This window comes from Phascolarctos cinereus, unplaced genomic scaffold (genome assembly GCF_003287225.1).
Source record: "Phascolarctos cinereus isolate Bilbo 61053 unplaced genomic scaffold, phaCin_HiC Scaffold_726;HRSCAF=1367, whole genome shotgun sequence".
Classification (NCBI taxonomy): domain Eukaryota; kingdom Metazoa; phylum Chordata; class Mammalia; order Diprotodontia; family Phascolarctidae; genus Phascolarctos; species Phascolarctos cinereus.
In genome coordinates this window covers 326,642,541-326,657,212 of record NW_027556098.1, presented here as the reverse complement: position 1 = coordinate 326,657,212, position 14,672 = coordinate 326,642,541, and the positions used below count along the sequence as shown (strand labels likewise).

Below are 14,672 nucleotides of genomic sequence, written 5' to 3'. Positions count from 1 at the left end.
AATCATTGCAAGGAGACCTCAGAATACATTCAGAATGATCTCCAAGATTTTGCCCTTCAGGCTGTAGAACTGGTTTCCAGGTAGCAGGCTTTTCTTTAGCCCACATTCCCCCTGCTGACCTGGTCTGTGCTCCCTGCCACTTTGTATTGACAGACCAACACTGTGGGTATGTTGTTTCTAACTTCCCCTAACTCTGGCCTTTAAGCAGAATGTAGCCTCTGTTTCACTTCACTTCTTTTCTTTTTTTTTTAAATTAAATTTTATTTTCAGATTGGAATTCTCTCCCTCCCATTTCTCCTCACCTCCTTCCCCAACTGAGAAGGCAAGAAAAACAAAATTCCTGTTACAAATAAGTATAGTCAAGCAAAAAAAAAAATTCTGACATTGGCTGTGTCCCAAAAAAATAGAGCCTCAATCTGTAGTCCAAGTCTATCACTTCTCTCAGGTGGCAGAGAGAATGTTTCACCATGGCTCCTCTGGAATTGTCATTCTTAATCTTCTGATAAAGGATATGACTAGGGAGGCAATGGGGCTCAAAATTGTGTCATAGGAGGATTGACTGTCAGAACTGGGCATTTTTAGCTTAGGTGAAAAAAAATACTTAGTGGGAACACGACAGAGGTCTTCAAATATCTAAAAAGCTGCCACATAAGGAGAATGTGATAGCTGGCCTTTAAAATGAGCTTTAAGATTTACAAGGTACTTTGCATATGCTGCCTCATTTGATCCTCACAGCTGCCCTGTGAGTTTAGGGCTATTATTATCCCCATTCTATAGATGAGCAAACTGAGACTGAGAGAGGGTAAGGGATTGCCTGGCATCACATAGCTAGTTGTGTGTCTGAGGCAGGATTTGAACTTAGGTCTTCCTGACTCCAAGTCCAGCACTGTCACCTGTGCCATCTAGTTACAATAATAAGGAATAGACATTCTGTTTGGCTCCAGAGGATAGACCTAGGCCCAATGGACGGGAGGTAAAGGAAGACAGATATTGATGCCATGTGAGGAAGAACTTTCTGACAATTAGAGCTATCTCAAAACAATATGTGCTGCCTCAGAGGATAATAAGCTCTCCATTTCTGGGGGTGTACAAGCAGGGGCTTGGTGACAGGAGTGTGTTGGAACTAGCTCCATTTAGGACTTGATTTATTATTTTATTACAATTAAGGGAAATGAGGTTTGGAGAGGTTAATAATTTTTATCATTTAAACAATGTCACTCTGATAAAAAAAAATTATTTAATCTCTTCAAACCTTTTTTTTTCCTAATCACTTAAACACTGGAATTGGGCAAGGAGGTGATACAGTGGATAGAGAGCTGGGCCTGGAGTCAAGAAGACCTGAGTTCAAATCCAGCCTCAGACACTTACTAGCTGTGTGACCCTGGCCAAGTCACTTAACCCTGTTTGCCTCAGTCTCCTCATCTGTAAAATGAGCTGGAGAAGGAAATGGCAAGCCACTCCAGTATCTTTGCCAAGTAAACCCCAAATAGGGTCACGACGAGTCCAACAATTGAAATATGGCAGAAAACAATGGAACTGGCAGACTTGGGACTGGAATCCAGGTCTCCTGACTCTAACTCCAGGGCTCTTCCACTCTACCAAATGACCTGGATAAAAAAAGGAGACGTATAACAACACTAGAATAGAGAATATGATGAATGACAGCAAGAAGCAATTAAATTCAATAAGCATTTATTAAGTATGACCGGCTGCTAGGTGTGGGGCAAGGTGCTCAGGATTTGAGTAGAGGGAGGGACACAGATCTGTGATGTCTTAGGTGTAAAGAACTTTCGGCAAGGAAATTTCTTCTCTCAATGAGGATTGGCATCTGTACTGGAACTTCTAATGTTAGAGAGAATTGCCTGGGAGCATGGAGAGTTTGGGTGAATTGTCCAGGGTCACACAGACAGTAGGTTTTAAAGGTAAGACTGACCCTAAGTCTTCCTGATGCCAAGGCTGGTTCTATCTCACTGTGCCTCATTGCCTCTAGACACCGGGGTTACCAAGAAAAACCAAGTGACTATTCTCAAAAAGCTTCCATTCTGCCAAAGCATTAGGGGGGATTCAAGGACATCTCTTAACTTTGGCCCACAATCTTCTTCCTCTGATTCTCATTTCATTTCTCTCCTACCAAAACACAACCTTTCAGTGATTCTCTGTTTATCTCACACACACCAACAGTGTTTTTGTATTTCCCTTTGAACCTTGAACCTATGCCTCCTTCTCACTCCAAAAGAAAATAGAACTTATCATTTGAGGACCTGTATTTTGACTGCCTGGAAGACTAAAGGTCACCAGTGACAGAACATATTTGTCACTCTCAGATCTGTGGTGTGACCTGAAGAGGAAAGTCATATTTTTCTTCAGATGAGTCAGGCCTGTGGTTACTGAGGAGACGGGGACAGAGTAGATAAACCTTGCCTATCCCATCTGACTGAGCTGCTTCCTACAATTCCTCCTAATCATTGCATTTCTTTGGTTTGCAGCTGTGTCAATGAGTATGGAAGATTATGATTTCCTGTTCAAAATTGTTTTAATTGGAAACGCTGGTGTGGGGAAGACGTGCCTAGTCCGACGTTTTACTCAGGTAAGGTGCTCTTGGTGTGGACAGAGGGAGTTGTCCTGAGATGGAGTAGACTGGGGAGGGATAGAGTGTTAGTTTTAGTCGTAGGTAAGGATAGTTGATGGGGTGGGGTTGCAACACTCCGTCACTGGGGCCATACTTCTAATGTGATCTTTCCAAATGTAGCAGGTTTATATACTGATCAGTCATTCTCAGACTTTTCCAATATTTGTCACAATTCAAGGCCAAAAAAACTCCATGGGCCATCTATTCAGACCCCTTTGTCATTTCTTAGAATGAATGAGAAAAACAGTTTTGTTTTTAATGACACATCGATGTGGGACTTTATTAAAAAAAAACACAACAAATATTTATTCATAAATGGGAAGCTTGGATTGAACAATAGAACCAAAAACTGTTTTGAAGACCAGAGCTGTAACTAGGTTGGGCTACCTCAGCTTTACTTAAGGACAACAAAATTTAGAGGGCACAAAATTTAACATGGGCTGACTTAGTAGTATAGAAGCATCTGGTTACAAACTAGGAATTTAACACCTAGTTATCAAGAATAATTAGCTAAAATAGGAAGTTACCAGACCATGCTGTGGAAATAACAGTCATCTATGAGCCTCTGTAGTGGTAAATTCGCATCTGATCGAATGAATTTGTCTTAATTACTTCTTGGATTATTTTTATATTTTGAATTACAAAGTTAATTTGTTGGCATATGTCATGTTCTTTGCCTTCCTGCCAGAATGCTAGTTCCAACTGTGTTGAACACTAACCTCAGAGGAAGAGCTGTATTTGGAGTCTGGAAGATCCAGGTTAAAATCTCATCTCAGACTGAGGCAGACCCTGGGCAAATCACTTAAATATACACATATATTTATATTTATATATTTCTCCTAAAATTATTTGATTGGAATGAAAACCCAGAAATATTCTCTGGACCAAACCTGAGCTGAAATGGCATGTTATTTGGCTTGCATGCTTACCTGGTATAAGCATAAATACTCTACTAAAAAGACCAGTCTCTAGATCATTTAAAGAGGCCTTGTACTGTAGGCTTTGAGAACCATTGCTTATTGGTTTCAAACCTCTTTTGTTTAAAAGAAAGGAGGCTTCTGAATTTGACCATCTTTCTGTGCTTCTCCCAGTTTTTTAGTTTGCATTTATATTATACTTGCTTCATACACGTTATCTCATTTGATTCTCACAACACCCATGTGAGATTTAAGTAGTAGAAGCACCATCATTCTTATTTTGCAGATGAGGAAACAGATTTAATGAAATACTTGGCCAAGGTCCCATAGCCAGTAAGTGATGGAGTCAGGACTTGGATTCAGGTGACTCGACTCCCAAGGTAGTGAGAGTTCCCATTGCACTCCCATCTCTGTGAGGAAAATGAAAAGATAGTTCTGATATAAGTCTGTATGCTCTGTGTGTTTCTTCTGACTTTCTGAGAGGTGGTTTGGGAAAAGATCAAGCCTGGCTTCTAAACTGGGGCAAAGGAAAATTCATGTAGCAGATTGGGTAACCTTGGAGCAGGATTAGCTGAGGGAATCATTGGGAAAATGTCATGGTTTTCCCCCTGTTAAGTTAATTGGGAACTGAATGCTAGATTCTTCCCTCCCCTTCTTCCCTTCTCTCTTGGTGTGTGAGGTCATAACAGCAAGTAATGAACAGCAGGCATTTGAGCCTAATCAGCCCCAGCATTCAACTTGAAACTTGACTGAAACAAGAAATGGTTTTTAGTTCATGGGAACTTCAGCAATCTCCTGATGCTCAAAGGTGAAATGAAACTACAAAAAGACAGCATCAATTATATGTGTCTTGATCATAGAAGTGGTTAATGGAGAGTACCTAGGTGAAGATTGAAATCCTACAAGGAAGAGCCTATTATGCACAAAGCATTGTGGTAGGTGTTGGGAATTAAAAAGAAAAGAAAAGAAAAGCAATATTCTCTGCTCTTAAATTGCTTACATTCTATTGGAGTAAATCGGATTTTCAATGTTGAAAAGAATGGTGGCCATCACCTTTGTCCATTTTGGAGAAGAGAAAATTGAAGCCCAGAGAAAACAAATGAGTTGCCTAAGATGTAATGGTGTGTTGGTGAACCAGAGCCTGAGCTAGAATTCAGGTCTTTTAACTGCCAGTCCAGTAATTAGAATATTGTGAATAATTCTCAGCCTTTGTAATTCTACAGGACTCATGACCATATCTTTAAAAGTCTCAGTTATATAATGAAAATTGAAAAGTAGCTTCCATTTCCATGATTCATTCTGCTCTCCTTTCTCCCACCCTAAGCTATTCTTCTCTTCTGGTTTTCTGTTCACTCTTAACAAAAAAAAAAGGGCATTTTGCTTCAGTGCTTTCTGCTTACCTGAAAGTTTGAACATATTTGATTCAGCTGTTTTTTAGTTGTGTGAATTTGGAAAAAAGATAGGGAAGAACATTGAGAAGTTTTTAAATTTTTTTTGGCATTTGTTAAGTTACAAAACAGCTGGGGCTATAAACTTGAAGCTTGGCAGGCCTTTGATTCAGTTGAGCCAAATGAGAATAAAATTACTTCAATATTTGTGTGTAAAGTTATGAATGTTTACATTTACATATTTTGCAGACATGCAGGGGAACATTTTCTGTTTGGTTTCAGGCCCTGTCTGGGAGGGGCAAACTTTAATTAAAGAGTTCTCTTGTTAGGGACAAGCTTAACTAAGAATGACCCAGTTACAATTGCCAGTTAAAGAGTTCCTAACATAGTCCATGTTAGTTTTAGGAATCTAGAAATACTTGGGGGTGGGGTGGTTATAGGGCTATTTACTAGCATCTTTTTATTGTGTTTTTTTTAAATTCATTTTTGCTAGCTTTAGATTAATTAATTATTCTATGCAGTTTGAAGAACACCAAGCCCTTCTCTTACAATAAATAGTTACCCACCATTAAATTAGAATGGGCTTCCTCATTAAGCTTCAAGTCCCTAGTTCCTTGGAGGTACTTCTAGTTGGGCTGGATGGCCATTTGGTCAGGAATGCTGCTGACTGGGAATTCATGCTTTTACCTTGATAGGGGAATGGGCTAGATCTCTGGTTTCAAACTCAAATAGAAACAGGGCCACTAAACCATATACAAAGATCCTTGTGAGTTGCATATTGACTTAGAAAATAACATTTTAACATTAGCTATGTTCTATTGTATTTTTATTTATTTTGTTAAATATTTTACAAATGAAAAAAATAAATATTTTACAAATACATTTTAATCATGTGTTTGACAATTCTGGACTAGATGATCTATAAGATTCCTTCAAAATCTAAGATGCTACAAGATAAAACCTGCTTTGTTTGGAAATTCCTTTCATTTCATGATCATGAAATCACAGGATGATACATACAGAGCTAGAAGATAGCATAGGGACCATCTAGTCTAATTCTTCATTTTACAAATGAGGAAACAGAGGCCCAGGATGCTAAATGATTTACCCAAGATCACACAGATTTACGTTAGAGCTAGGGTTTGAAACTAGGTCCTCTGATTCCAGAGTTAGCATCCTTTTTACTCTACCATCTAGCCTACTAAATATTTAGGTGTAAAAGGGACTCTAATTTCTATTTTCTCCTCTTTCTTCTACCCAGTCTTCTCCCTGCCCATCCCCCTCCCTTCCTCTCTAGATACACCTCCCTAAGCAGCCTATCAAAAGATTGTACTTATGACCTTGGCCTCGGTCATGTCTTGCTGGGGCCAATCATAAATAAAAATTGGGAGATTCATAGGATCAGTTTAGAGTTAGAAGGGACTTTGGAGATTATTGAGTTCAACCCTCACCCCTCTCCCCAATTTGGCAGATGAGGAGCCTGGAACCCAAAGAAGTTGAGGGACTTGTCCAAGGACACACAGGGGGCAACAGTCAGACTTCAAGCCTGGGTTCAAATGCAGCAGTCTTTCTGCTCCACTATTAAGCCAGACAGAATCTAGCACTTAATATTAATAATTTAATTTTGTGCATGTTGTTCTCCACCCCCTCTGCTTCCCTTAGAATGTAAGTGCCTTGAGGGCAGGGACCATTTCATTTTGTGACTGTATCTTCAGTGCCTTGCACAGTGCCTTGTTTATGGTAGAACACTTAATCGATGCTAGTTGAATTGAAAAATAAAAAAGAAGGGACTCTAAAACCAGCTCATTTTTAGGTAGTACTTTAGAGTTTACAAAGTATTTTCCTCACAATGATTGTGTTTAAGTATCTATCTCACCTCACGGGATTGTTGTGAGGAAAACACTTTGTCATTAGTCAAGCTCTATTTTCATGTGAGCTATTATTATTCTTATTTCTGCAGGTAGTACAAATGAGATCATTAGCCTTATTCTAAAGATGGGGAAGTTGAGATAGAAAGGTGAAATGAATTGCCCCAGGTCACATGGTTAGTGTTACTATGGCTGGTCATTTGGCAGAATGAAAACAAAAATGTAGCTGTCCTTGCTCCCAGGCCTGTTCTCCATGCCTCCGTGAAACATTTTCCCCATTCTTCCTCTGCCTCCAATTTCCCGTTCAAAAGTTACACACTGATGCTCTTCTATTTGGAAATGTTTTTGAGGAGTGAAGTCATACTCCAATGCTTCATCGTGGTGTGGAGGGCACCTCTGAGTTCTCAAAGTTTATGCCACTGGAGCCTAAGCTCTGATTGGTCATGCCAGGATGAAAAGCTTTGAGAATGGTCCCAACAGCAGAATGTGTCTGCTTTCCCAGGACCAGCCTATCATCAGAAGAGAGGCTCCTCACCATGCTGCTCAGTGATACATTCTTTGGCTATGGCAACCCATGGAACAAAAGAACAGTATAAAATTGACCTCGGTCCTGGGTGAGCCCCTTTCTTTTCTGCAGTGACTCTGGCAGAGTGGCAAAAAATGAGGCAGAAGGTGCTAAAAATCAGTAACTCATGATGGGCTAGTATGGATGGATTTGGACCTGCATCCTTGGAAGGGGTATCCACATAGATGGGAATAAAAGTGTCGTTTTATGGTCAGGTGTGTTTTTTTTTTTTGCCTGAGGCAGCTGAAATTTGGGGGGAAGGAAGAGGATGCTAATAGTCAGGGGAGGTGGCCCTTTCCTGAATGCCTCAACTTGAGTACAGTGAGCGGTGATGATGGTGCATGTTTCTTGGAACTTAGTTATCGTATTTTATTTCACTCAGGCTATGATAGGAATTTGTGGGGAGCTTTTCCCTCAGCTTAACCTCTTATCCTCTTTTTCTTCCTTCTACTTCTTCTCTCTCTAGTTATCCCTTTGATGATAGATATAATTTTTTTAAATCAAGTTTCATACAGTCATTCATTCATCAGACATTTATTAGGTACCGGCTGGATGCAGAATACTGTGCTAGAGATAAAAAGTTTAGATATGACAGTCCCTGCCTTCACTGAATTTATAGTCTACTAGGAAGAGATGACTTAAAATGCATAAAAATATTACACAAGTTCAGTAGAGGTGTACAAAACAAAATGCCATATGAGAGAGGTGTCAGGAAGTTATAAAAATAGGGAAAACTCCAATTTTGATTGTCATCATTGTACGTGGTTGTAATACCATGACCACGTCCCTAATCCTGAATTCTTGGTTAATATCTCTTATCTACAACATCCTCAGGATTGTATTTCATGCTATCTTATTCACACTTCTTGATTTTCATTTTTAGCTTTTTGTGGTCTTGTCTCAATAGCAATCCTCTTCTGCCTTTTCTAGCTTCCGTCTCACCTCTCCTTTTTCCTTTTTCTCAAACATTTTTTATTTTGATGACTTTTTTTTTTTTAGGCAATTGGGGTTAAGTGACTTGCCCAGGGTCACACAGCTAGTAAGTGTCAAGTGTTTGATCTGAGGCCGGATTTGAACTCAGGTCCTCCTGACTTCAGAGCCAGTGCTCTATTCACTGGGCCACCTAGCTGCCCCTTGATGGCTTTTTAATTGCTTAGTCTTTCTCCTCTTTACTCAGAATGAGTAGATATTTTGGGTTCAGGGTCAAGATGAGGCAACTGTCATGGAAACAGGAGTGTCTCTCTACAAAGACAAATCAGCAACCATTTATTAAGCACTTACTGTGTGTTTGATACTGCGCTAAGCTCTGGGGACACAAAGACAAATTTCAATGGTCCCAGTCCTCAAATGGTTTACATTCCATCGGGAGAAAGAATCACAAACATATATAAATAAATTGAAGATATACATATATATATATATATATATATATATATATATATATATGTATATGAAGTAATTCAGTTGGGTGCAAAAAGAACTAGCATCTGGTGGGAATCAAGACAGGCCTCATGAAGGAGGCAGCACTTGAGCCGAGCCCTCGGGATTCTGTGATGCTGGCTTGCAGGAGGCATGCATTCCAGGCATGGAGAGGCAGGCAGGCAGGGCATAGAATGTGGTGTATGAGAAACAGCAAGTAGGCTAGTCTGGCTGAACTGTAGGATCTGTGAAGGAGAATAGGGTGCAGTGAAGATGTTGGGGTAGACTGGAATCAGACTACGAAGGGCTTGCTTTACATGTCAAATAAAAGAGTTCCGGTTTTGAGCAAGGGGAGTGACTTGGTTAGATCTGGCATTTAGTAATATCAGCATATCAGCTCAGTTCAGACAAAGGGTCTACCTGTCTGGTATGGTTCCATTTTACTGCTGAGTTTATTTAACTCTACTGTTTTCTTTTTAGGGTCTTTTCCCACCAGGTCAAGGAGCCACAATTGGGGTTGACTTTATGATTAAAACAGTGGAGATTAATGGCGAGAAAGTCAAGGTAAGTTTCTAGAATTTTAGTGAGATACTCATTGTGTTGTTTGTGAGGTTAGAGGAAAAATGAACTTTGTTGTTGATGGTGATGATAACAATGATAAAAATATAGTGCCTAGTATATGCCAGGCACTGTGCTAAGCACTTTACAATGATTATCTCATTTGGTCCTCACAGTAACTCTGGAAGGTAGGTATTATTATCCCCATTTTATACCTGAAGAAACTGAGGCAAACAGATTAAGCAATTTGCCCAGGGGCATGCAGCTAGTAAGTGTCTGAGGCTGGATCAGAACTCAGATCTTCCTGGCTCCAGGCAGTGTGCTCTATCCACTGTGCCACCAGCTGCCTATAATATGTTATAGATGTATATGTGTATCATATGATATGTATATCATATGTGATGTGTATTATATAATAGATGGTATACATATAACACATTGTATTATATATAACATGTGTATTCTCTCTGTATGCATATATACACATGCATGTCATATATGTATGTATATATGCATATACACATACATATATATGTATGAGCCCCTTACAGATATCTCATTTGATCCTCACAACAACCCTGAGAGATAGGTGTGGTTATTATATCCATTTTACAGATTGAGGAAACCGAGGCAAACAGAGGTTAAGTGATATGTATCTCATACATGATATATAAATTATACATGTAATAGATTATATGTTATATATTACACATATAGTATAACATACTATATTCTATTAAGTCACTTGCTTTAAATTTACCTTTTAAAGTAAAACTATAACCACTAGCCCATGCAGAAGATGTTTACTTCTAAAAACAAGAAGAGTCTTCCAGCACTTCTGTGAAAGCAGGTGGGATGCTCTTAACATATAGTGACTGGGATGGATTGAGGATTTAAAACTATTCTATCAGAGGATCAGCTGAGGAACTGGGGGTGTTTTGCCTGGAAAAAAAAAGAAGACTGTAGGTGGGGTTTGACTATTCTCTTTAGATCTTTGAAGAACTGTAATGCTGAAGGGGAACTAGACATCATCTGGTTGGTCCCAAAGGGCAGAAGTAGATTCAGTGGATTGAAATGATAGTGGGGCAGATTTTGACTGAATATTTGGAAAACTTCCTAACAATTAGAGGTATTAAAAATTAAATAGGTTGCCTTTTCCCACCATCTAAGGTGTCGCATCAGAATACAGATCACCTTTGCTTGGGCTAGGTTGTTGAGGGCATTCATACTTTGGGTGAACCTTTTCCAAGTTTTCTAATTCCATGATTCTAGATAAGTCAATAAATATGGATGACAACGTTTGCAGTATCAAAAGGGAAGATTTTGCATATTAGAATAGGGGTAGCTATAAAATAGCCCAGCATTTCCTGTCTTAAAGACAGCTGTGATTAGGTGGAAAGACTGCTAGATTTAGAACCAAACTAAGTTTGAGCCCTGGTTCTGTGACCCATGAGCTAAGCAGTTTTGGGAAGAACACTTCCCTCCTGTGGTTTTTATTTTCCTCATCTGTAAAATGGACTGGACTGCATGGTCTTTAAAGTCCTTTTCAGCCCTAAAACGGAATTATCCTATTTCAGAGATGAAACACCAGAGACAATTTAGTAATTCTTAGATTCAGTCTACTAAACAGTACTGTCTGCTGTGAACTTTATAAAAAGAGCCCGCTGCAGATTATGTTCTATTAATAACTGCAGCTCATATATAGATCTTTTTTTTTCTGTCCCTCTACACCCTATCCTAACTATGAATTCTTTGCATGTCTTTTGACTCCAAAACAGTAACTTTCCAATAAACTTTTAGAAACCTACAGGACTTATCTTTTAAGTAAACTGAGTCATTTAGTAGTATTGATAAGGGCCCCTTATTTGAAAATCCCTACTGTATTACAATACTAGAAATTCCATCATTATAGAATCATTCCTCTGGCAATGCCCTTTGCCCCACTTCACAGAGGTCTTGAAATGAGAATGGTTAGATTTTACAATGAAGTTGAGGCTCTTAAAGGAAAAGCATTAATAATAAAAATAGCAACTCCAAGGTTCCAACTGAAAACAATTTAAGCATTGAAGATTTAACACTAATATTTTGGATTTCTAAGACAAAATCCTTCCTTCACACTAGGTGCTTTAGAGACATTGTACTGAGAGACACAGAAAAATTCTGAGACAGAGAGGGAGGGGGGGAAGGAGAAAGACAGAGAGACAGAAACACAGAGAGAGAAAGGGAGGGAGAGAGATAGAGTCAGCTTTAAAATAATTGGTTTCCTGAGTTAAGGATAGAAACACTGGATGGGCAGGCCCTCTTGGAAGGCTAGGAGTCCCTGCAGTCAGCTGGCTCTACTTCTCAAATTAGTCCCTCATAGCAATGAAATCCATACCAAATACAATAATGAATGGTGTGCTAAGTGTACTGGAAAACAAAAGCAGGATGTGAAAGCCATGTGAATGCCAAATAGAAAATTCAAAAGCTCAGCATACAGGGGTGACAGTGAAGGGGGAGGAGGGAGGAAGAGAATCGGGTAGAGGAAGGCCTTTGCTTGCAGAAGAAGAGGGGAAGGAATTGCGAACCCAGGAAACCTTAGGAATAGGCTCTTAAAAAGAAAGAAGTTGAATACAAAGGATTTCTTTGCACATGCTTTCATTCCATATTTTATTTCTCCTTAGTCACCTTTGAAGATAAGAGAAGCTTGATTAGAGGATGTCTGTGGTCCTTGTGTGAACATTTTTCTTGTTGAGGTTCCTTAATAATTATAAGGTCTGACATTTATATGGTGTTTCAAAGTCTGTAAAGTGCTTTGCATATTTTATCTCATTAGAACCTCACAATCAGCCCCATGAAATGTTAGTACTACAGGTATCGTTGTCCTCATTTTACAGATAAGGAGAATGAGACCCAAAGTGGTTAAGTAACTTATCTAGGGTCACTGTAACAGCCACTTCCTATAAAAATAAAATTAACGAATTCATTTATGTGAATATAAGATGAGGTACAATACCATTTATCCACTTTCTTTTGAGGACACTAACAATACTTAAATAAATGTGTTCATTACCTGGTGACCTTGGACAAGTCACCTAACCTCTGGGCCTTAGCTCCTTAACCATAAAATGAGGGGGTTAGACTAGACTAGGAGTCTTTAACCTGAGGTCCATGTGCCCCAGATAGCAAGAAGCCCATGAATTTTAAGGGTCTATAAATTTCGATGAGAAAATAATTACATTTTTGTTTCAGCACAAATGGTTTACCCTGTAATCCTCTTTATTTTATCTTATTTTATGCACTTAAAAACATTATTCTGAGAAGGGGTCCATTAGGCTTCACTAGAATACCAGAGGGGTCCATAACATAAAACAAGAATCCTTGGGTCAGATGCTCTCTTCTAATTCTAAATCCATGGTACTTATACTACGATAATTGGGGAAATAATTTATTTGACATATTGCTGAGACATTTGAGTATAATATAAATTCCTTAGCAAGGGTCATTTTCAGGTAAGAAAAGGGGAATAAGCATTTATGTAGCACCTACTATGTGCTGGGCAGTGAGGTGGCACAGTGGTTAGAATGCCAGGCCTGGAGAAGACTCATCTTCATGAATTCAAATCCAGCCTCAGACACTTACTAGCTGTGTGATTCTACAAAGGCCGCTTAATCCTGTTTGTCTCAGTTTTCTCATCCGTAAAATGGGCTAAAGAAGGAAATGGCAAACCACTCTAGTATTTTTGCCAAGAAAAACCCCAAATGGGGTCATGAAGAGTTGGACACAACTGAAATGATTCAACAACAACAACAACAAAACTATGTGGCAGCACTATGCAAAACACTTTTATAATTATTATCTCATTTGATCTTCACAACAATCCTGGGAAGTAGGTGCTATTGTTATCCCCTTTTTGCAGCTGAGGAAATTGCAAACTGCAAAACGGAGGCAAATAGAGGGTAAATAGCTTGCCCAGAGTCACACAGCTAGTAAGTATCTGAGGGCAGATTTGAACTTGGGTCTTTTTCACTCCAGGTGCCGCCTAACTGCCTCTTTGTCTTTTTATTCTCAGTGCCTACCACAGTATCTTGCACATAGTAGGTGCTTAACATGTATGCTTTTTGGATTAGAGAAGAATATAGTAGCAATAGTAATAGTTAAATTGGATTGCATTATTATAGTTGATTTTTTCTGCCTTTCTTTGTATTCTTAGTGCTCAGCACAGTGGGTGGTATAACATTTAATAGATGTTGATTTATTAATTAGTTCATAAATAGCATTAGTTTGGGCATAAATCAAGGAACCTACCACTAAAAGCAGCTCTAAGCTGTTAGCACATCAATTTCAGAGCCTGTGGAGAAAAAAAAATAAGAGAACTTTGTTGATTCAATAAATATTTAAGCACCCAGAATGTGCAAGGCACTGAACTAGGATCTATATATCTGGGGATGTATAAAGACAAAAAAACCCCAAAACAAAATAAGAATCCCCCAACTGAAATGATGTCTGCCCTCAAAGAGCTTACATTCTATTTGGGTTGGTTGCAAGAATTTTTTTTTTCATCTTTGACAATTTTCCAGATATGAAGTGAAATCTCAGGGTTGTTTTGATTTGTATGTCTTTTATTGCTAGTGATTTATAGCATTTAGGTGACTAGTCTTAAGTATTTCCATTCTTACATATGAGAAAACTGAGTTACAAGGAAGTTAACAGCCTGGTCTGAGGTCCTACAGCTTGTAAGCAGCTGAAGTGGGACTCAGACTCGCGGTCTTCTGAATAAAATGTGTTCTTTCTAATACAGCGTGGCAGACTGAATGGTAGTTCAGTTATAACTTAGCCTAATGGGGGTCAGAAGACCTTCACCCCTACTTCCTATCCCATATGTCCTTGAGTGAGTTAATTTACCTTTCTGAGGCTCAGTTTCCTCATCTGCAGAATGACACATTTGGGCTAGATGATGTACAAGGTCCCTTCCATCTCTAAATCTACAGTAGCCTTCCCTGGAATATGCCAGAGACTTCAGGGCTAAGAACCATTTCCTCTGGAAGAACACCAAGTACCTATCATACTTTTTGTGGGTATTCCAAGAACTGAGGACATAGGGGTTAAGATGTTCCCTGTCTCTTTGATATTACAATCATGAATCATCTGATCCAGGTCCCTGCCTTTAAGCAATTAAAGTATTATTACTTTCCAAGAGGTTTAGAGAACTCTGATGAATGACTTGACCAAGGCCACTTAGAATTAGTGGAAACATTAACTGTATTTTTAAAAATTTTTTAGGTCCTGGGCAGGAAAAGGACTCAGCAAACCTATTTCCTAAAACTCTGCTTGATTTCTCTTGGCCTA

At 39.0% G+C, this 14,672-nt stretch overlaps 1 protein-coding gene across 3 annotated transcripts in view; it reads left to right on the top strand.

Annotated features, from left to right (window-relative positions):
• RAB30 (RAB30, member RAS oncogene family) overlaps nucleotides 1-14,672 on the top strand; it is a 122,196-nt gene that overhangs the window by 100,001 nt on the left and 7,523 nt on the right. For all 3 annotated transcript variants that reach the window (XM_020993827.2, XM_078156952.1, XM_078156951.1), the window contains 2 exons: nucleotides 2,487-2,587; nucleotides 9,267-9,350. In XM_020993827.2, the coding sequence (XP_020849486.1) occupies nucleotides 2,495-2,587; nucleotides 9,267-9,350 (177 nt within the window). In that variant the 5' untranslated portion in view covers nucleotides 2,487-2,494. The remainder of the gene's footprint in view (nucleotides 1-2,486; nucleotides 2,588-9,266; nucleotides 9,351-14,672) is intronic.